The 23,251-nt window shown below is 37.4% G+C and overlaps 1 protein-coding gene across 3 annotated transcripts; it reads left to right on the forward strand.

The window, feature by feature from the left end:
• The first annotated feature begins 1,547 nt into the window (after positions 1 to 1,547).
• IMPA1 (inositol monophosphatase 1) lies at positions 1,548 to 22,374 on the forward strand. Of its 3 annotated transcripts, none has more exons than XM_027089698.1 (9): positions 1,548 to 1,645; positions 4,604 to 4,721; positions 5,101 to 5,234; positions 7,040 to 7,144; positions 8,350 to 8,395; positions 10,647 to 10,755; positions 12,577 to 12,685; positions 19,754 to 19,905; positions 20,772 to 22,374. In XM_027089698.1, exons 2-9 carry the CDS (start codon positions 4,659 to 4,661, stop codon positions 20,885 to 20,887), a joined length of 834 nt encoding a protein of 277 aa, XP_026945499.1. In that variant the 5' UTR covers positions 1,548 to 1,645; positions 4,604 to 4,658; the 3' UTR covers positions 20,888 to 22,374. The 3 variants fall into 3 exon arrangements, with proteins under 3 accessions (XP_026945499.1, XP_026945500.1, XP_026945501.1); XM_027089699.1 differs by having other exon boundaries at positions 1,612 to 1,645; positions 4,659 to 4,721; XM_027089700.1 differs by lacking the exon at positions 1,548 to 1,645 and adding an exon at positions 2,116 to 2,133 and having other exon boundaries at positions 4,659 to 4,721.
• Positions 22,375 to 23,251: the final 877 nt, after the last annotated feature.

Consider the following 23,251-nt stretch of genomic DNA (forward strand, 5'->3'; position numbering starts at 1 on the left):
ATTTGCAACACATTGGTGACAATATCCTGTCTTTTTTTTTTTTTTTTTTGCGGTACCCGGGCCTCTCACTGTTGCGGCCTCTCCAGTTGCGGAGCACAGGCTCCGGACGCGCAGGCTCAGCGGCCATGGCTCACGGGCCCAGCCGCTCCGCGGCATGTGGGATCTTCCCGGACCGGGGCACGAACCCGCCTCCCCTGCATCGGCAGGCGGACTCTGAACCACTGCGCCACCAGGGAAGCCCGAAGCGGAACTATTTTAAGGACCATAGACTAGTCCTTGTATTTCATGTGATGCAAGCTTATCATACTATGTATTCCCTGAATATGGACTTTGGAGTCAGTGTGTTCTACTCTTTGCTCTTGCTGTGTGACTTGAGGATAAATAACTTCCCCTGAGCCTCAGTTTCCTCGTGCATATGATGAAGCTGATCATATCTTCTCATGGAACTGTTGCAACCTTTAAGTAAAATAATGCATATGAAAACAAAAGTGCCTGAAGCATGGTAAGTCCTCACTACATGGTTACCAAATGAATTGAGAATAGGGGCAGTTGGTTCTGGCCAATAAATGTCTGTCTGTCTACCTATCATAGGTTTACTATAGTGTATATTGTTGAGGAGGAAGAAAACTTTCCTCTAGGAAACCTTCTAAGTTCTTCTGGCTGGTCTAAGAATTAAATTGACATGAGACAGATTTAACAGGAGAAAATCAAATTTAATTTTATACATATGAGAATCCCCCACACATAAAGGGGCCAGAGACCCCACGTGCATGAGACGGTCAGAGGCAGAAAAGTAAAATGAGGACTACATGCCATCCTAAGCTAAGGAAATGAGATGGGGGCCTGGGGCTTCCAAGGACAGGAGGATGATAAGAAGAAAAGCAGATGTTTGGTAATTAGATATTTGGCCTACCATATAGATGGGGCCCTTTAGATAAAGCATATCTCCAGTAATAACTCTTTTCTGAGAAAAATTTCCAGTTTAAATTCTTCTAGGTAGTTAAGGGAGGGAGAGTATTTTCTCTTGCACTCACCAGGTCTCAGTTGCCTTTAGCTCAAAATAATCCTCATGCAAAAATGGAACATTTGGGGGACGCTCCATTATGAACCCCTACAATATGTATATAGTGTAGGTTTACCCAGCATAGTTTTAACAAATAAAAGTTTCAAAGCTAGAGTCGTATCTCCAGTTTGTGTTTTGCCAAAAGGGTAGTATGGAATAAAAGACTGGGACAAAGAAAGGGAAACAGGAAAATTGGAAGGAATGGAAGACATAAGGGATGGGCAAAATAGAGGAAAGGAATTTTTTTTAAGTTACAGAAGAATGTACAAGCAGGAGAAAGAAAGTCAGAAGAACCACAGACGAAAGAGAAGAGGTCAGATCTGGAAGGACCAGGCAGAGGGGGACGGGTCAGGAAGCGATCACCAGCGCAGCTTGGGTCTGGGGGTGGGGCAGGGAGTTGGGGGTTGGAGGGCTATGCTCCGTTGTGGGGCGGGGCCAGAAGAAGCCGAACCCCGTGGGCGGGGCTGCAGGGGCGGGACTTCCTGTCGGAGGCGTTACCAGCCTGACCCTCCTCTCTCTCCGGAAGAGGCCAGCGTTGGATGCGGCTGGTATCCTAGCGAGCCTCAAGCCCTTCACCCCGAGGTGAGACCTTCCTTCCTGCGATCCCGCACCAGCTCTTGGGCGGGGTCGTCGGGCGCTGCGGGTGCGGGCGGCTCTCCGGAGTGGTTTGGAGTGGGTGGGCTCGGTCAGCGGTGCGGGGTGGCGCCCAGCGACAGAGGCCGCAGTTGGGGCGCCTTCACCCCTGCTGTTTTGTCTTGAGCCACGGCCGAGTGACACCAGGAACGGTCCCTGCGTGTGTAGCGGTTTCGCCCCCGGGATCTCGCTGAACCTTTGCGGCAGCTTGTGTAGAATAATTCCCTCTTTTTCACTTTACCGATTCCAAAGAAGCTCAGAGAGACCTGGCATACGTCCAGGGGCGTGTAGTCCCGGTGTAAGCCCCTGATCCCGTGCTGTCCGCAGTCCCGCTGCTGGGGACAGGTGGCAGGAAGGTGGCATGGCTCCCACCGCAGGGAAGGTGGGAACCAGGACAGAAAAAGTTGAAAATGTTTCATGTGTTTGTCTTTGAGAAAGTGAAGGTGAACAAAATGTGTTCCTTTTTGAGATATACTCAAAACTGGTTGGAAAGATAAGGCATGCACGCAAATGACCGAAATGTAAGGAAACATTCCTGAGTGCCCTAAGAGTGATGTACAAAGTTTTATGGGGTCTTCCAGGCTTGGGTGTCCTCTGAGCTTCTCATAGCATGTTCCCTCCTAAGGAATGTCATTCAGACTCAGGACTCAGTTGTTGCCTACTCAGGTGACTTGCATATTTAAATCTGCAGGCCATACCTCTCCTCTGAGGTCAGGATGCATACAGTCCGCTGCCTAATTGACATCTTCTTTTGGTTTCACAAAGGTTCCTCATTCTCTACTCATTAAACTTTTGTTCTCCCGACCTCCTACGCAGATCCCAAATTTGACTCTTCTAGTGCTCCGTGTTTCCGTAAATGTCACCATTATCCATTCAGTTGCCAAAGTGAGATATCTGGGCATCATTAAACTCTTCCTCTCCCTCATACTCCATATCCAATCTATTGCTAAGTGCCCTCAGCTTTACCTCCCAAAGCAAATATCCCCACTGTCTACTCTTCCCTCCACCCTCTAATCCATTCTGTTCAGCAGCCACAATGTAGTGATTCCTCATGGCTCTCAAATCAAAATCTTACCTCTAAGGCCTCGCTGGGGATGAGCCCTACTATCCCCCGGCCTCACCCCTCCCCCATTTCTCTTGATCTGTGAGCTGTCACACTTAGGCCTTTCAGTTGCTCTTCACATACCAGGAGTCCTGCAGTTGAGTTAGTTAATACCTATTCTCTTGTCCGTCAAATCTTGGTTGAACCATGTTCTTAGGGAAACCGTATCTGGTACCTAAGACCAGGTCAGAGTTCCCCTGTTACATGCTTCTCCTTGCACTTCTGCGTAGCCTTTATTGCATTTGTGATGTTGCATCTGTGATTTTTTTTTTTGATTAATACCTGACTACCCACTAGAGAGTAAGTGTGAACTCTGCCTGTTTTTCCTCACTGTGATGCATTGCACAGCATATAATAGATATTCAGCACATAGCTCTTGAATGGTTAAACAGATTATGACTTCTGGGTGGAGAATCCCTAGAAGAAAGGGTAGCTTTTGAAGTGAGCCTGGAAAAATTGGTAGGAGATATCAGTGCTGTTAGTACAGGGAGATATGAATGGCTTAAGCAAAGTTTCTGGCTAGAAAGCAGATTCATAGTGAGAACATCTAGTTCTGTTTAAGCCTAGAAGAAAGAAATGGGAGTAAGTAAGAATGAAAAAATAAAGTTTGGAAACAATTATTGAAGTGCTCTAAGCAGTTACTCCTATAACTCAAAAAGTGGCTTCCTTTTAAAATTATTTAAACGCTCATATCAAGAAGAAGAAGCAACTAGCAGAAACAGCTCAAAGTATCTGTCCTTTGTCCTCCCTTCCCTTCCCCTCCCTCTCTTCCCCTCTCCATTCCTATACTGTGAGCACCATGATTGGGATTTCCGACCAGTCTTCAAGGTGAAACTCTGTGTAAGTTATTCTCAAATATAAAGATGACAAAATTAGGGTTGTTTTATAAATGATCCACATTTTTCTGAGTCTGACAGCTTGAAAAGCTTCACTGTCCTGGGTGCAGGTTTGAGAGTGTGGTCAAGCCAGTGGTGAGTTAGTTTAGTCTTCTCTTCAGAAGTAAGTGGAAAGCTGGACAGTTCAGAAGACAAAAATGTGTTGTTTTTTTTCCTCTCTGAAACTTGGGGAAATTCCTTTTTTACTTTATTGTTATTTTTTTAGTCCTGGAATTTTCTTTCCTCAGAATGTTATGATAGAAAGAGCAGTGGACTTTAAATTCAGAATTGAGTTCGAATTCTGACTGGGTCATCTGTCTAATAAAGCAAGTTATTTATAATCACTGAGCTTTAAGTTCTTCATCTTTACAACCTCATTAAAAATAAATTTGCATGTATAAAGTACTGAACTACCTGACATTCAATTAGTACATGTGCCTTCTACCCCTTCCCTTCAGAGCTTCTTTAATTTCTATCTGTGGCTAGTGGAATGCACGGATGCCAAAACTGCAGATACTGAAAACTATCTGTGTTCCGTGTTCTTTCTCTAATTTTCACTTTATTCTTAACCCAAACATGCACCTGTCTTTTAAGATATTTCTTGTGTCCTTTCTTCTCCATTCCCTAGACCAATGCTGTTTTTTAAAATGTTGTATGGTATGGGCACTTTGGGAGACACTTTTATAGAATAAAATTTTATAGAATAAAATAATTTTATAGAATAAAATAAAATTTTATAGAATAAAATTTTTTGTTATGAAAATGTTTCTACAATAGAAGTGAAGTAATTTAGATAAAAAGTGTTTCTTAATGGACCTGTGAGTGAATACTGAAAAAAACTGAACTCTAGAATCAGGTAGAGGGTGAATCCTGAATAAAAGTATGTTGCAAATTGAGCTGTTTTTGTGACCTAACTATTCTATGATTAAGATTTTTAGAGATTTGTAACTGCTGTATCTTTGTACGTGTTAAATCTGTTCCGAAGATGGCTGATCCTTGGCAGGAATGCATGGATTATGCAGTAACCCTAGCCAGACAAGCTGGAGAGGTATGAACTGAAATCTTTTCAGCCATGATGTGTTGGATGTGGACAGCGTGTGGTTGCCTTGTTAAACAAAACATATACTTTGATTAATCTGTATCTGTTTTCATTTTATTGAACTTTAGTGGAGTGATAGTTTAATTTTGTGTCATTAAACTTTTTGTGATGACAGTTGTGAATCTAAAATAGGATGTAAGATTCTGTGATTTTATACCTAGAAGATCATAACCCCTAAGGATTTATTTTATTTACACTGTGGTAAGAAATATTTAAGAATATCATTTAAGACAGATTGAATGTTTCAAACCATTTCTGTATTTCATCTTTTAGTTTGATTTAAAATGACTTATGCTCTTCCTATTTGCTTACCAAAAAATCTTTTTAGATGGCTCGTGAAGCCCTAAAAAACGAAATGAATATTATGATCAAAAGTTCTCCAGTTGATTTGGTAACTGCTACTGACCAAAAAGTTGAAAAAATGCTTATCTCTTCCATAAAGGAAAAGTATCCATCTCACAGGTATTTCTTATTTCAATTTCTTGTGATAAAAATGAAATCTAGGTTGGAGTCAATAGTACTAGACAGAAATTTTGATTTTAGACTCAGTAATTGACTATACTTAATTTAAGCTGAACGGGAATTTATTTGGAGGGTGTTGGGCAGCTCAGGAGCCCTGAGAGCAGGGCTCAGGTGGGAACCAGGGAGGAAGGCAGAGCTGGTTAGGATTGGGTTAGGGTTAGGGTTAGGGTTAGGAGCCATTGCTTCAGATGCTGCTGGTAGCCTCACTCCTGACCCTGCTCACTTTGGATATCTTTACCCCATTAGCTCAAGATTACAAATCCTGGGCAAGAACATCTGCTAGCTGAACTGAGATTGTTTGCCTAAGCTCACACTTCCAGGGAGCAGTGAACAGGGGCTATTTGGATTCCTTTATAGTAAGAGGAGTGTTTGGATGCTGGGAAGTTGACGTGACAAGTGGCTGGCATAGACAAGATTTAAAAGTTCAGTTTTATTCTCTATATTGCAAACTTTTTTAGGTGCTACAGTCATGGTAGCTTTAAGGAGTTTGAGAGAAAATACTAAAATCAGGGCTTTCTTTATAGGCACAGAAATATAACCAAAATATTGTCATCATTTTAAGGGTTTAACATTGTCATTCTCTACTTCTTCGTGATCATGTCATTGGCCATTCCTGGTATTTTAGTCACTGAGGAGAAAAAAAATGTTTAAAGCTAAATATATGTCTTCTCAATGAAAGGGTTTATAGCCAAGAGAAAAAGAGATACAAGAAAATTATGATAATGATTATTAGGACTGTTCAGTATTGAATAAAGGACATAAATAAAAAAGAAAGTAGCAACGGAAAGAAGAAATCCAGTGAACTCAGACACCATTTACAGAATTCACCTGAGATTTACTGTGTAGCGTGTTTTAGGAAAGCATGTAGACACAGTAATTTTGGTGGGTGATTTGCTTTCTCATTGACTTATTTAATGTTCTGTATATTATCTATTGCTGTATAGCAAGTTACCCTAAAAACTTAGCAGCTCTAGACAGCAAACATTTATTATCTTAGAGTTTTCTAGGGTCAGGAATGTGGTAGTAGCTGGCCTGTGTTGTTGTTGCCAGGGTCGCGTAACGTTATAGTCAAACTGTGGGTCACCTCAGGCTCAACTGGGGCTGAAGGGGCCATTCACTTATGTGATTGTTGGTGACTTCAGTTCCTCATGGGTTGTCTGCGGCAGCTCCGCTCAGTTCCTTACCATCTGGGCCTCTCCACAGAGCAGCTGATAACATGGTGGCCGGCTTCCCCCAGAGCAACAGAGGGAAGGGGAGGGAGGAAGAAATAGAGTGAATAAGATGGAAACCTCAGTGCCATTTTGTGAACGAGTCTTCCAAGTTGCACGTTGTCACTTCCACTTTGTTCTATTGGTTAGAAACGAGTCACTAAGTCCAAATTCACACTCAAGGCAAAGGGTGTTAGGCTCTACCTCTTGAAGAGAGGAGTATGAGAGAATCTGTGGACTTATTTTTAAAACCTCCCCATTTCCTTAGTAAGTTCTCATCTGCAACAAATTCCCTTTTCAGCATGTGTGCCTTCACTTATCCTGGCATTACATTTGAGAATTTCAGATTCTGTTATTTTTCACATGACTTTGTTCTGGGGGAAGTAAAACTTTCTCACTTTCATCAATCTGCAGGAAAAACAATAGAAAAGTGTAGTGTACGGACTTTTGTTATGTTTTATAGTAGACCCTGGGTAGCTTAAGGTTTGAAAATTGTTGAAAGCAATGTAAAGATTCAGAGTTTGTCATTTTTTTTAGTTTCATTGGTGAGGAATCTGTGGCAGCTGGAGAAAAAAGTATTTTAACTGACAGCCCTACGTGGATCATTGACCCTATTGATGGAACAACTAACTTTGTACATGGGTATGTTTTAAAAATTTTAATATTGTAATTACTGTTACTGTATTAACTGAATGGACTGTTGGATATTTTTTTTTTGTTCACAAACATATATACTTTAGAGAACTGTGTAAATTGTAGAGTAGTTTGTAAGTGTATTATGCATAATTTTCATCAGCTATGGAAGAGGTGATGAAGTATTAATGTTGTAGACTTGTCTTGTGCAGGGAAGTGCCCTGTTTACTATTCTTTTTCTCACTGTTGAAACCACATAAAAATGTATGCAAGCAACATTGCTCCTTTGAGATCAATTAAGGAAATAACTAACTCAATACTGGAGTGTTGTCTATATAGAATGGGTTCAATCCAGGAGAAAAAAACTGTTAAAAAGAGCATGGGTTTTAGGATGTGTGAGTTGTGACCTTGAGCAAGTTGCTTAATCTTTCTAGGCCTCAGTTTTTTTTTTTTTCATTCTATAAAATGGGCACATTAATGGTACCTGCCTCATAGAATTGCTTGTTGATGGGACTCAATGAGTTGTACATTTATATAAGAACTTACTCTAGTGCCTGGCACAAAGTAAGTATATAACTCAGGATATTTAGAAGAAAGCCTGATAGAATTGCCAGTGAGAGTTCAAATGAGTAGCCTAGTTTGGTGGGATGACACATAGTTGTTATATTTGAAGTTACCATGTAGCTAGCTGTATGTATCTTTACTAATAGAATTGTAAAAGCCATAAAGCTAAGATGTAGAATCGTTTTGTGATGGAATGTTAATGTGGAAAGATGCTCATAATATTATATAACATAGAGGAGATTATAATATATAGTATGATCCCATTTTTGTTAAAATTAAAACTATATTAATGGAATTCTACATTTGAATTGTATGAAATGGCATACAGTGCCAAGTGGCCTTCCCACTTCTGACCCCAGCTTCTCAGGACCCATCTCTGGAGGTGACCATTGTTATCAGCTTCTTGTGAATCCTTTCAGAGATGTCTCATGCCTGTAGAAGCATCCTGTATGTATGCATCTGTATATTCTACCCTCCCCATCCCCTACGATTTACACAAAGGGTTGCATACTGTACACACAGTTCTGGGGGAGGAGGGATAAGACTGTTCATATGAAAAAAATTGTAAGCAGTTTTATTATGAAAACACATGTTTGTTGAAAATAAGTTCTATTTTGATAAATTTATGTGTGTGTGTTTTTTTTTTAAAGATTTCCTTTTGTAGCTGTTTCAATTGGCTTTGTTGTTAATAAAAAGGTATGTTGTTTAAATTTATGGTTGGTAAAATGCCTTGCTCTCATTTTCTGAGAAAAGAGTAAATGTGTCTCCATAATAAATTTAGGTTTGTCTCTATTCAATTTATGTAGCTGCATTATTTTGAAATAAACTCCAGAACTGTTAAACTTGTCATGATACTTTTTCCAGTGAAGAAAATGTAATGTTTTCTGAGAAGATTTTATAAGGAAAAAATGCACACAAATAACTGAAATATGATTCAGTATTTAATCACCATTATATATATGATAGAGTCAGATAAGATAGGTGTTGATGTAGGGTCTGAAATGCTTAATGGAAGAGGTGTGCTTTGAGCTAGGAATGCTTTAGTAGGCATTGTGAAGGGAAACATCAGGAAGTGAAAGGGGCCAAGCATGGTTAGAAAAGGCAGACTATGTTCAGGAACCTGAACACTTGCTGTATCTAAAGCCCAGTAGAGTACAATCTCTACCTGTTGCATTTCCGTGCTGTTTGGGTATTTGATTGATCAAAACACGAATGATGTTTACTAACATCTTTATAACTGTCTTCAAGGGGCTTGCGATATATTTGATCAGCATGTACACAAGAGAGTTAAGAAATCTCTGAAAATAAAAACACAGATTAGTGCAAATGAAATCTTAGGCACAGGATTGTGTTAATCACTGAGAACATTCAAAGGGAGATAGGTGAGCATTTCTCATTTAATCAGCCCTGGGCTGTTGAACTCCCAGTTCAGTGCAAAAGTTACACGTGTGAACAGATAAAGGTAATATGTGGTGGAACTGTGAAAAAAAAAATACTATGAGAACATGAAGAGGGTGTAACCAATTCTGCCAGAAGTTGTTTGGGGAAATCTTCATACTAAATGTAATGGGTCTTAGAATTTGGTCATGTGAGTTGGGTCATAGCAAATTAGGGGTTTGCCAGATAAAGAAGAAAAGGAAAGCATTTTAATCAGAAAGAACAGTTTGGAGAAGAGCATGATGTGTGTGGGGAACGGTGAGATGTTCATTGTGGGCAAACCTCTAGAAATGGCAGGAGCAGAACCAATGAGGTGAGTTAGTTGTGGTCTTGCCGTGAGGCACCGTGGCCTGTCCATGTCAGAACGTTTAGATTTTGTTTTTAGGTGGTAGGAAACCAGTAGAGGTTTTTAAGTGCAGAGTGACAGATATTTCCAGCAATGTAGAGGTCACACCAGAGGGGCAGGTGATTCTGAACTCAGATGGAGGTGGGGAGAATGGCTGAGGAAATGCCAAAAATCAGGAAGTGTTTTCAAGATAAAATTGGAAGGAAGTGACTAATGGGGAAGGAATGAGGCGTGAGTGATCAGGTAGTGAGTGAGTTTGACCTCCTCAATTGAGGTTTCTGCAAGCCTAGGTTCTGAAGCACAGCTACTGACCTGTTAAGATGGGGTTAGTGGGAGCCACAGTTAGAGAGGTAGTTGAATTTGTGGACTGGAAAGAACAAACCTGTAAGAATCGAGAGAGCTAAAAGGGAAATGGAAGAAGAGGAAGAATGAAAAACTCTGGGGAACACAACTTTTAGGGGTTAGGCAGAGAAGAAGGTCATAAGAAACTGTGACACCAAGACAGATCAGTGAGTGTAGTAGGAGGTCTAGGAGAATACTGCCAGGAACACGGAGTATGGGATTAACTGGTGATGGTCAGCAGTCTCCAAATCTTCAGAAGACGCATTTGGTCAGCAAGAGTGCATTGATGATCTCTTTGCAAGGAGTTTCAGGAGATGCGTGATCAGGGAAGAAGCCAAATTGTAGTGTAGTAAGAGAATGGGAGATGCAAAGTCTAGACCACTCTTTGGCAGTGAAGAGAAAAGGAGAAGGTAATGTTTTGAAGGTTTTGTGAGAGAGGAAGAAATTTGGCGAGAAGTCCCGGAATGAAAGTCCAAGAGAGGAGGGATCAGTTGATGGAGCAGTTTTTCAGAGAAGTTTAACAGGAAGAAGAATTCACCCTAGAAAACAGGAGCAACCTGTCTTCATCTGAGGCAGGAAGGAGAGAGGTCAAGGTGGGTGCCCTTAAATTTAGAAATGGATGAGACAGGAGTCAAGTGTTTAGGTCTGATGACTTCTTTCCTCTGACTAAGCTGGGAATTAGCATTTTAAATATCCCATGGCTTAGCCATTTGAAAACATTATTGGTATACCAGATTTTCTTGTTACTTTCTTAGAAAAAGTATGGATGACATGAGAAAGAATACTCAGGTTTGGTAAAGGAAACTTGTTTTCCTTCTGCAGATGGAATTTGGAATTGTATACAGTTGCATGGAGGATAAGATGTATACTGGCCGGAAAGGAAAAGGTGCCTTTTGTAATGGTCAAAAACTACAGGTTTCACGCCAAGAAGGTTGGTTTATCTTCTAATTTTTGGTGTGATTGATATTATGTATTCGTATGCTACTGTTTTTGAATGTTAACCTGTAGAGCTCTCCAAGTGTTAACTGATTCATAAATTGTGTCTGTTTTCTCTGTACTTTTTAATTGTGACCACAATTTTGGATGTAGTAGTGGAAGCAGGGGAAGCAAGTGCGATGGAGCAGAAGACACTTGAGGCTTGCGTTTTGTCAGGGGCTGGGGAGGAAGATGAGTAAGAATGACTCTCTGCCCTCATGGCCTTCATGTTTTATTGCTTCAGCCACTGCCTCTCAAATTCTTTGTAGAATTCCTTTGTTCTGATGCCATTGGGCCCAGTTATTAGTAAATTGAGGGGGAAAAGGCACTTCAAGTTGGGAATCATTAAAAATGAGGCATAAAACTATTATATATAGGATGCATAAACAACAAAGTTCTACTGTATAGCACAGGGAACTATATTCAGTATCCTGTGATAAGCCATAATGGAAAAAAATATGAAAAAGAATACATATATATGTATAACTGAATCACTTTGCTGTATAGCAGAAACTAACCCAACATTCAGTTATACATATATATATTCTTTTTCATATTCTTTTCCATTATGCTTTATCACAAGATATTGAATATAGTTCCCTGTGCTGTACAGTAAGCCTTGTTGTTTATGCATTCTGTATATAATAGTTTGCATCTGCTAGTCCCAAACTCCCAATCCTTCCATCCCCCTTGGCAACCACAAGTCTGTTCTCTATATCTGAGTCTGTTTCTGTTTTGTAGATATGTTCATTTGCATGATATTTTAGATTCCACATATAAGTGATATCATGTGGTATCTTTCTCTTTCTGATTTACTTCGTTTAGTATCATAATCTCTAGGTCCATCCATGTAGCTGCAAATGGCATTATTTCATTCTTTTTTATGGCTGAGTAATATTCCATTGTATGTATATACCACATCTTCTTTATCCATTAATCTGTTGATGGACATTTAGGTTGTTTCTGCATCTTAGCTATTGTAAATAGTGCTGCCATGAACATAGGGATGCATGTATCTTTTCAAATTATAGTTTTATCTGGATATATGCCCAGAAGTGGGATTGCTGGATCATACAGCAACTCCATTTTTAGTTTTTTGAGGAACCTCCATACTGTTTTCCATAATGGCTGCACCACTTTACATTCCTGCCAACAGTGCTACCATTTAATTTTAATTTTTGTCTTTTTCAAATCTATATATAAATTATTTAATTTCTAGATTCCACTTTTTTTTTTTTTTTTTTTTTTTGCGGTACGCGGGTCTCTCACTGTTGTGGCCTCTCCCGTTGCGGAGCACAGGCTCCAGACGCGCAGGCTCAGCGGCCATGGCTCATGGGCCTAGCCGCTCCGTGGCATGTGGAATCTTCCCGGACCGGGGCACGAGCCCGTGTCCCCTGCATTGGCAGGCGGACTCTCAACCACTGCGCCACCAGGGAAGCCCCCTAGATTCCACTTTAAAAAAAAATATGTAAGGCGTTTGCTCGTTTCCCACTAAATGTGTCATGCATGCAGGCAGATTGGTTATATTCTGTACTTTTGGGGGGGTGGTGTAAGGAGCTAGACTCTTTTTGATGATTATAAAAATGATGATAAAATAACTAAAAGAGACAATAAATTGATAAGTATTTTAATATTTAAAGCCTTAGAAAGAAACAGATATGATACAACTAGAAAGAGGAATAAAAATGTCCAATTTGTTCTGAGTTACAAGTGTCAAATTTTTTATCAGAATTCTTATTAATAAACTCTAATGATTATTTAAAACATTTTCTTTTAGATGTTACCAAATCACTCTTGGTGACAGAGTTGGGCTCTTCCAGAACACCAGAGACTGTGAGAATTATTCTTTCTAATATGGAAAGGCTTCTTTGCCTTCCCATCCATGGGTAAGCTCTTTTCACTTTTTCCCAAAATTTGAACATTCTATGTTAACATTATAGATAATTTGACATTCTAAGGAATGAATTTTTCTTTAGAAATGAAATTTTTAATTAATAGACATGGGATCAGTACCGTAATTCTAATTTTATAATGTAATTTTTAAAACTTTTATTTGAAAATAATTTCAAATTTAACAATTTTCGGAAATAAAAAACTACAAGAAACAGGAGTATACACTTTATCCAGATTCACCTATTGTTAACATTGTACCCCGTTTGCTTTATCATTTTATCATTCCTTCTTTTCTCTGTGTCTGTCTGTCTCTCTCTCTCTCTCTCTGTGTATGTGTGTGTGTGTGTGTGTTTGTGTATACTCCTTTCTTTCCCTGAACTATTTCATGGTAAATTATTTAGATCATGGCTCTTTACCCCTAAATACTTCAGTTTGTTATTTCCTAAGAATAAGGATACTCTCTTCCATAACCACAGTACAATTATTGACTTCATGAATTTGCTCTTTATCTAGTCTACCATCCATACATATATAGCTTTGTCAGTTGATCTAATAATGTCTTTTATAGCATTTTTCTTCCTCCAGTGCAAGATTCAGTCTAGTGTCAGTATTATGTTTAGTTGCCATGTCTCTTTAGCCACCTTTAATCCAGAACATTTCCACAGCCTAAGTAATTACCCACTTCCTCTAAGTTTTCAAGTTATTTGCATGGAGGTATACAAGGTAGAATCTTATAGTTTATTTCTGGCCTCTCTGTATCAGTAGTTATTTCCCCCTTATCATTTCTTATTTTGTATATTTGTGCTTTCTTCTTTTTAAAAAGTCTTGATTAAGTTACTTGGTGGTTTGTCTATTTTATGTTTTTTCAAAGAACCAGGATTTTGCTTATTAATCTGGTCTACTGTTTTTCTCCTCTGCTTTATTATTTTCATCATTGTGCTTTCTTTTTGTTCATTTTGTTGTTTCCTTTATTTTTCCTTTTTAAGTAGAGAATTTATTTTTATGCTTTGATTTTTATTGATATAAGTATTTAGGCTATGAATTTTTATCTGATTACTGCTTTAAATGTATCCCATAGATTCTGATGTGTTTTCCTTTCAATTAATTTTCACAAAATTTATTACTTCTGTTTGTATTTCCCTTTTCACCCAAGAGTTGTGTTCTTAAATTTCCACGAGGAAATGACTTTTTTTGCTTTTTTAATTTCATTTTTAATTTGTAGTTTTATTACATTGTAATAAATATATATTATGGAACTTTATGTTTTCCTTGTGCCCTGTATATGATCAATTTTTGTGGAACTTCCATATGCACTGAAACAAAAGTACATTCTGTATTGTACTTTGATGTTTGAACTTGAAATCTGCTTTGACATCAGAATTGTGCCTCGTAAATCTTTGTCCACTCTTATTTTTAGTCCTTTTGAATCACTGAGTTTTAAGTGCATCTCTTGAATACAGCATAGAGTGGAGTTTTGCTTTATAATCAATTTGAAAATCTTTTTTCTTTCCATAAAAAAGGTAGGCTTGCTCATTTATTGATATGACCGTTTTGTTTGGTCTCAATTCTGTTGTATTATCTTACATTGTAATTACTTTGTATATTATGTTATAGTTACTGTATTTATTTGGTGTATCCCCTCTGCTTTTTTTCTTTTTAGAAATAGAAATTTGTGAAAGGTTCAATTTTATTCTTGTGGGTTTCTTTTATATTAAAACTCTTTATAATGCTCTTAATATTCTCTTTTCTTACTTGACCATTTACTCTCTGTAAAGGCTCCAGAACGTTTTGGCTTCCGCCTGTTACCTATATGACATTCACTGATTTTACTCTACTTTCCCCTTTTTCTCTCCCTTTTCATCCAGTTTTTTAAGTTGCATTCTTTCTACTTTGTCAGACGTATTATTATTACATATTCTTTCACCCACGGTCCCATCCTGTGGTCTTAGTTTTTGACTTTATAAAATGCTCACAGTCCTTCCATGAAGTTTTCCTGGTGTCAAAAGTTCATAAATAACAGAATTAAAACCAGCGAATCACTGAAGTATAATTAGTAAAAGTTTATTGTGCACACACCAAAAAGAAAGTTTGCAAACCAGGAACACCCTGACCAAAACATGAAATGAGGCTCAGGCATATATTGTTATAAAGCAGCTTATAAAGTGAGAAAGCAGTGACTATTTATTCTTCACAGTGATTGGCTATAATAGAATTTTTTTAAATGGTAGAGAATTGATTAGTGGTTACCTCATATCAGCCTTGAGAAACAACTTAAGTTTTGCTTGTCATTTCCAGAAGCATAAGCAAGAAATGACCCAGGTTGAGTTAGTTTTGCAAAATATGCTAAATTAAGCTTTGTTTGCATGACTAAACTGGTTTTGTCTGCTCAGGGAATTTTCAAGGCTGGTCTCTGTTTTTTTTTGATTTAACACCAATCACCTTTAGATTAGATGAAGCTCATCTCTTAGTAGATTCCTTGAGAAGGGCACATGTACACAGTATTCCATGAGGTCTGGCACATTCCAAACTGTTTTTCTATGGTCTTGAAACATGAAAGACAGCTTGGCTGGATAGAACATCTTTAGTGAAAGAAAGTATAAAGTACATTTCTTTTTTTTCTTTTATTTTTAGAAATTTATTATTTTTTTATTTACTTACGTTTTGCTTCGTGGGTTTTCTCTAGTTGCGGTGAGTGGGGGCTACTCTTCATTGCGGTGTGTGAGCTTCTCACTGTGGTGGCTTCTCTTGTTGCAGAGCACGGGCTCTAGGTGCACGGGCTTCAGTAGTTGTGGCACGTGAGCTCTAGAGCGCAGGCTCAGTAGTTGTGGTGCACAGGCTTAGTTGCTCCAAGGCATGTGGATCTTCCCGGACCACGGATCGAACCCATGTCCCCTGCGTTGGCAGACGGATGCTTAACCACTGCGCCACCAGGGAAGTCCTGAAGTACATTTCTTAAAAATGCTATTACAGGGCTTCCCTGGTGGCGCAGTGGTTAAGAATCTGCCTGCCATTGCAGGGGACACGGGTTTGAGCCCTGATCCAGGAAGATCCCACATGCCGTGGAGCAACTAAGCCCGTATGCCACAACTACTGAAGCCCACGTGCCTGGAGCCCCTGCTCCGCAACAAGAGAAGCCACCGCAATGAGAAGCCTGTGCACCGCAATGAAGAGTAGCCCCGCTCGCTGCAACTAGAGGAAGCCCGTGCGTGGCAATGAAGACCCAACACAGCCAAAACTAAAATAAGTAAATAAATAAAAAACCCAAATTTAAAAAAAAATGCTATTATACTGTTGCCTTGCTTTGTATGTTATGAGAAATCTGATGCCAATTTAATCTTCTTGGCTTTTAAATTATTTCATTTTTTACTTGGAGGCTCTGAGAAAAATTTTTTTCTTTTAATCTTCCATGGCTGACACTTTTATAATGGTATATCTTGGAATTGCTCATTCTGGGATGTTTTCTCCCTATAACAGGTAGATTCATATCTTTTTTTTTTTTTTTTCTGGAAAGTTTTCTTGAGTTTTAGTTTTAAGTATTAGTTCACTTCTGCTGTTTTCATTTTCTTCTTCAGAGACACCAGCAGGAACATTAAATCTTCTTTGTTTCTTCCCTTGCAGCCACTTTCTCTCTGACCCATTTTACTTCTTTCTTTTATCGCTTTTCCTCACTGCCCTTTATTAAGTTTTCTTTTGCATCTGTTCTCTTTGGGGGACCTTGCAATTTAGTCTTCTTTTCTGATAGAATTTTGTCTTTTTTGTCCCACTTCTTTTCTGAGTTCAGTCATCTCTTGTTTTATTTTTTCCTTGTTTTATTTTGTTTTGTTCATTTCTGTGCTTAATTTTTTGCAGAGACACTTGATGAGTCAAAAAAACCCCAAACACTTTTATTAGCAATGTCTGATGTTTCACAGTAGATTTGTGTGGATGTGTCTGCTTTTTCTATCTCTGTTCACTTTGCGATCTGGGTTCCCGGTTTCAGAGCTCCTTATCCTGTCAGTTCTACCCTTCTGTATAGGTTCTGTTATGAATTTCTGCTAAGTGGTGGTGGGAGGTGAGGATTGGCATTTCTTGTTTCTCTTTCATTTCTCAGGATCTTTAATTTTTTCACTCTTAGCTCCTGCTTTTCCTTTACTTTGTCCCAAGAGATACCACCTCCTTTTATTTTAAATTGAAGTATAATTATATATTAATTATAAATGACATTTATGAGGCAAAGTAAATCATTATGGGTCAATTTCCTTTGTGTAATTTTTGGGGATTTGTTTAATGAAATGCACTGTATTTGTTTACTTTAATGATGTTTTCTGGTATCATGCTTTAGGGAATAATTTCTTCATAAGTATAGCTACTATTTTTTGAGGCTCTTTTATATGCTAGGCCCTCTGCTAGGTGCTTTACGTCTGTTGTTTCTAATCATTGCAGCCGTAGCCAAGGTAAGTTGGTATTTCCATTTTGATGACAAGAAAGCTAAAATTTGAAGAAGAAACTTTTTCAAAATTATAGTTTTTAAGCAACTGAGTAGGGGAGCAAACTCAAATCTTTGTGATTCTGAAGATAGTCTTTTTTACTCTATACCATCCTAGCTGTATAGGAGGATCAGACAAACATACAATTCAGTACACATATGCAAAATCTAGACCACAGCCTCAATTATTTGGTAATTAATAATATTTAGTAATATTTGTCCATAAAAGAATATGCTTTCTGATCAAAAGACCTCTTGACTGAGAGCCATTGATACACATCAAAAGTAAACAGAAGCATACCCTATATGCTGTGCTGGAAGAACTGCCTATATAGCATTGTTCTTCCAGCCTAGGGTTCTATGTTTGAATAGAATACCAAGAGATAATTTGTGAGCGATCTTGGTATTTTCTTTCTATGACATGAGATGTGAACTATCACATACCCTTGAGAAGAGGAGGAAAATACACCATTATTTATAAACTAAAAAAAGCCACTAAAGTTAATTTGGGTTTTTATATTTGGAAAGCAGTCAAACACCTATGGAAGTTTATTGAGGTTGCTAGTTCTTTCTTAAATTTGATATATAGTAAGAATATAGGCAGTAAAATATATTTGAAATCAAGGCATCATGTAATTCTGATCCTTTTTAAAAAAGAAAAATTGCTTTGGCATGAAGGATGTACTCAGGTGCAGTACTTTTTTTATTTTTAAGAAACTAAACAAATACCACATTAGTCATCAATTTCCCATTATTTCTTTTTTTTATTTTAATTTTATTAGGGTATAGTTAATTTACAGTGTTTTGTTAGTTCAGGTGTACAGCAAAGTGATTCAGTTATACATATACATATATTCATCCTCTTTTAGATTCTTTTTTCATATAGGTTATCCCAGAATATTGAGTAGAGTTTCCTGTGCTGTACAGTAGGTCCTTGTTGGTTATCTGTCTTACATATAGTAGTGTGTGTATGTTCATCCCAGTGTGTGTATGTTCATCCCAAGCTCCTGATTTATCCCTTCCCACTGTGTCTCCCCTTTGGTAACCATGGCTTGTTTTCTATATCTGTAAGTCTGTTTCTGTTTTGTAAGTAAGTTCATTTGTTTCATTTTTAAAAATTAGATTCCACATATCATATGATATCACTCATATGTGGAATCCCCTTATTTCTTTAAAAATAAATAGTGAAGGAACTCAGTGAACAGACCTGACTGCTTTATTTTCAGAGGTTTAAACAACTAAAAAAGAAGCTTGAGTAAAACCCATTTGAAAGTAGTAACTTACAGACATGATGACCTCTTTTTCTTAAACATTTCAGTGTGTATATTTTTGATAAAAGGGACATTCTTTAACATAACCACAATTACTAAAATCAGGAAATTAAGTTTGATACATTATCTAATATAGTGACTTACTTCATATTTTGAAAGAATTCTAATCCAAGATCCAATCCAGGATCATACACTGCATTTAGGTGCCATTTCTCATCAATTTCTTTTAACCTGGAACAGTTGCTTAGTCTATCTTTTATGACCTTGACATTTTTGAAAAACATAGGGTAATTATTTTATAGTATGCCTTTTGATTTGAATTTGTTGGGTTTCCTCATGATTAGATTTGGGTTATGCATTTGGGGCAGGAATGCTACAGAAGTACTGTTATTTCCTTCTCAGTGCATTATATCAGGAGGCACATGGTACCTTTTTGTCCCATTATTGAATATTAACTTTGATCACTTGGTAATGATCTTGCTATCTTTCCCATTGTAATTATTGGTATCTCATAGGGAGATACTTTGATATGTAAATATCATTCATCCACTCATTTTAGCGTTTATTTTTTATTTATTTTATTTATTTATTTATTTATTTTGCGGTACGCGGGCCTCACACTGCTGTGGCCTCTACCGTTGCGGAGCACAGGCTCCGGACGCACAGGCTCAGCGGCCATGGCTCACGGGTCCAGCCGCTCCGCGGCATGTGGGATCTTCCCGGACCGGGGCACGAACCCTCGTCCCCCGCATCGGCAGGCAGACTCCCAACCACTGCGCCACCAGGGAAGCCCTAGCGTTTATTGATGATTCTTTCCTGAATCAGTTATTATTATAATGGCTAATAAAGTAATGTCTGTACTTACCTTAACCTGATATATTTCCAAGGAAAAGCTACTGTGAGAAGGCAAACCTGAAATAATCTTTCCAGGCAGGGCTAGATCTAAGCAGAGCCCACCAGTGCTGTTATCTCTTTGGTCACGCGTACTGATGCCCATGCAGTTGGGGATGACCGGGAGTACATTTTCACCCTTCTATAAACTACTTGTATTGTGGGGCTATTGTCCCTGGGTTTAGACCACAATGAATATACATGCATACCATGATAGTAGAATTATAGCATTTTCTTCAGTTTTTTTCCCCAAAATATCCTTGTTTTAAAGTTTATGTTACAGATGATTGCTTCATAAGGATTAGTTTTGTCATTTATATAGTGCATCATGACTGTTGCATCAGTTAACACTTAAAAGAAACTGAAGTTAAGGAGGAATGCCTTATTTGAAATAATTTCTTTTTCTATCTTATTTTTAAAATGTTATTTGTTAGGATGCGAGGTGTTGGAACAGCAGCTCTTAATATGTGCCTTGTGGCAGCTGGAGTTGCAGATGCATATTATGAAATGGGAATTCACTGCTGGGATGTAGCAGGTGCTGGTGTTATTGTGACTGAAGCTGGTGGAGTACTCTTGGATGTAACAGGTAAAATTATGGGACAGTAAAGCATTTTTCTTTCCATATCTGTTGGACCTTCCTCTATATATGGCTTTTTTCCTTTAATGTTTGTTACATGTTATACCTCAGCTCTTAAGGCAAAAAAAGCCAGTAATTTTCTACACAATCAAAATAACAAACATTGCGAGATAGAGGCAAGGATAAGAAGCTAATGGTAGCATGGGATTAATAATGATAAATGGCTTAGCCTCTTCAAGTATGAGTATCAGGAACTCTTGAGAGGCTATAGAAAAAGTCAAGAAGGTCACTGAATCTGAGAATTGTACCAAGAGTTCTCTGAATGGTGACCATGATGGTGGTTGAACATGGACTTCCTCCACCATCACTTTCTGCCTTGAGCCTAGAGGGGCTATGTATTTCCTCTGTGCTGGTGGTGAGATTTTTAAAAGAGTGAACCTGGGTTAAAATAATTCATCAGTGGCCTGGGAGAAAGGCAGCAAAGTATTAAGGAAATGGGAAGGAGAGTGGTGTGAAAATGCATTGGAGTCAGACTTTCTGTCCATAGATTCCCAAACATTAAAGAGGTAATAAGAGTAATAAAAAGAAGAAATAGAACACACAAAAGGTGAAATAGAGAAAAGATGACATTTTCCAGACTAGTGTGATTGAGATACCAGTTCCCTCCACAACTGGTATTTACTAAAAGAAGGTGCTTAGAAACTCATTTATGTATAATCAAAGCTTAAACATTATGGTTATGTGACAGCATAGATCTTTTTAAAGATAGTCGAAAGTATTAAAATGTTATGATTGACCATAGTACATATTGTTATGCAAGTTTTATAGGAATTACTTTTGTACAGGATATAACCATGTTCCATATTTGATTTTAGGTGGACCATTTGATTTGATGTCACGAAGAATAATTGCTTCAAACAATAAGACATTAGGAGAAAGGATAGCCAAAGAAATTCAGATAATACCTCTTCAAAGAGATGATGAAGATTAATTCTAACAGCTTCACACATTCAATCACAGTTGCATCTCTCCAGGTTTGCTGATGGTGTTACAAAATTCAGGACATCTGTTTCACTTGAATAATATGATTGGTTTAAATTGTCGTCGATGTCCAGATTAAAAATTGCACTTGTTCTGTATTTTACTAAGAGTAGGTATGCAAGAATGGCTGAAATGTTTGTTGCATTGTTTTAAAAATTTTTGCGTGTTAAGAATGTACTTTGGGAAAAATATGCAGGCAGTTGATGAGACAGGTATCACATCAACTGAAATAGTCAATTAGCAATTTAGAGTTTCTAAGTATTTATGAGCCTCTGAAACCTTGACTTAACTATTTATGTGCATATGCATTCTTAATTAAAAAGTTAACTTTTTGGAAAATTTTTTTTCTTTAGTTCCAAAAGCCATACTTAACTAAATTTGTAAGAAGTATATAATGAGTACTTCCTAGACCAAGGTTTCTTTCTTTGCAGAGAACCGTGTTTTATTAATCAGTGTAGCACCAAACATGGTACCTGTTAAATAGTAGGCAATCCAAAAATAAGCATTGAAAGAATTAATATTTTAATGGTAGCAATTCCTAGTTGCTACATAAAGTAATGAGCTCATCGTTCTGTAATTTTACTTCAGAATGGAAGTAGAAATTATCTAGTTTGGAAGTAGAAATTATCTAGTCATCCTTTTTATATTTCACATTACCATTCCTTTTAACATTTCACATTACCATGCCATTTCAATTAACTGTACCTATACGTCCTGATATATTTCAGTTACTGTACCTCCTGATATCATTTGTTATTGTGGGCATTTCTGCAGTTTATATGTTTTTCAAAACACTGCATTGCAGTATTTGTTTGGATTTCTTTAAAGTCCATATATAAAAGAGAAGAAACAGTTTCAGAAAAGCACTTTCATCAGGTATCTGATGTAACTAGATACTGTATGACACTTTACTAAACTCAAAATTCATGTTTTCAAGATGATCTGGCTGAGCACAGGAACCTGGCAGATATACTGCTTTGTTAATATTGAACTATTTATTTCTTCCCAGTCTCCTTATTTACCTTTGTTGATTCTATTCAGCCTTAAAATATTCCTTAATAGTCTTTGGCTTCTCAAACTCAAAAAGAAAATTGTTCTGGTTCATAGATACTTTTAAAAGAATAACTTATTGCTTAGCCTTGTCCTTTGACACATGAGCAGTATTAAGTTTTGTTATAGGCTCATGTGAGCCTTATATTTGATGAAAAGAGAAGTGCTTCTATAAAGTTTTCAAGACAGGATTGTTTTTTTTTTTAATTGTCGTGCACATCTAATACATTAAATATCTATGAACCTAAGATTTGAGTATTATAATTACTGTATTTGTACTGTTGGTCAAATGCATCTCATACTGTAGTATTCTAAGACAGGTTGTTTTGCAATTAAATATATTGTGATTAAGAATATGATCATAAATAAAATTTTAACTAAAAAGTATATATATGTTATAGTCAGGGTTTATAGTCTTCCCAAGTGTACACACACACACACACACACACACACACACACACACACACACACATATAAAATATACACACTTGAACACCCCTCCTTTTTAAAATAAAAAATGAGCTCATTCTATCATGTACTTATGTGTGAAGTGTTCTTTGGATTCAGTATGAATTACTAGCTATTCCTAGAAATGATTTACAATGTCTGGGTCAGTAGTTTGCCTGTGATATATATCATTTTGACTCAGTTGTCCTTCATTTCAAGATCTAATCTAGAGCCTAAGATACAATGTTTAAAGAAAGAAAAAATAATCATTTCAAATTGTTTCTATTTGCTTCAAGTTCATAACCCCCTATCTTTACCCTTCCTCATTTGGAAAAATTAATTCTTTTGTTATCCAATTAATATATACACATAGTTGAAAATTTCAAATAATATACAGAGCTCAGAAGGAAAAGCAACATTTTCCTATCCCATTCCACCTCACCCCTAAGTTGATCTCCCCAAACTCTTTAAGTAGTTTCTTTTGGTATTTACCTCCATCTTAAAAAAAAAAAGATAAACACATTCTGTTACATCTTTATTTATTGACTTTATTAATTATCTATTAACTTGCTATTATGGAAGATGAGGATTTTGTACTCTTAACTCCATGAATTACTTTTAGCTCCTCCTTTCTATTCTTCTAGTATAGTGATATCTATTATTTGTTGTTGTTGTTAAATTTATATTCAGTGTTTAACTTAGGACTTTTATTCACTGCTAACTTGTAGTGTGTTATGATGACATTTTCTTTCCTGTGCAACTTTTTGTTCTTTCTGGAGTTGACAGATTTTCCACAGGACTGTAAGTGTTTTTTGTT

Source organism: Aethalodelphis obliquidens, unplaced genomic scaffold (genome assembly GCF_003676395.1).
Source record: "Aethalodelphis obliquidens isolate GAN/ISIS:26980383/991018 unplaced genomic scaffold, ASM367639v1 scaffold68, whole genome shotgun sequence".
Lineage (NCBI taxonomy): Eukaryota > Metazoa > Chordata > Mammalia > Artiodactyla > Delphinidae > Aethalodelphis > Aethalodelphis obliquidens.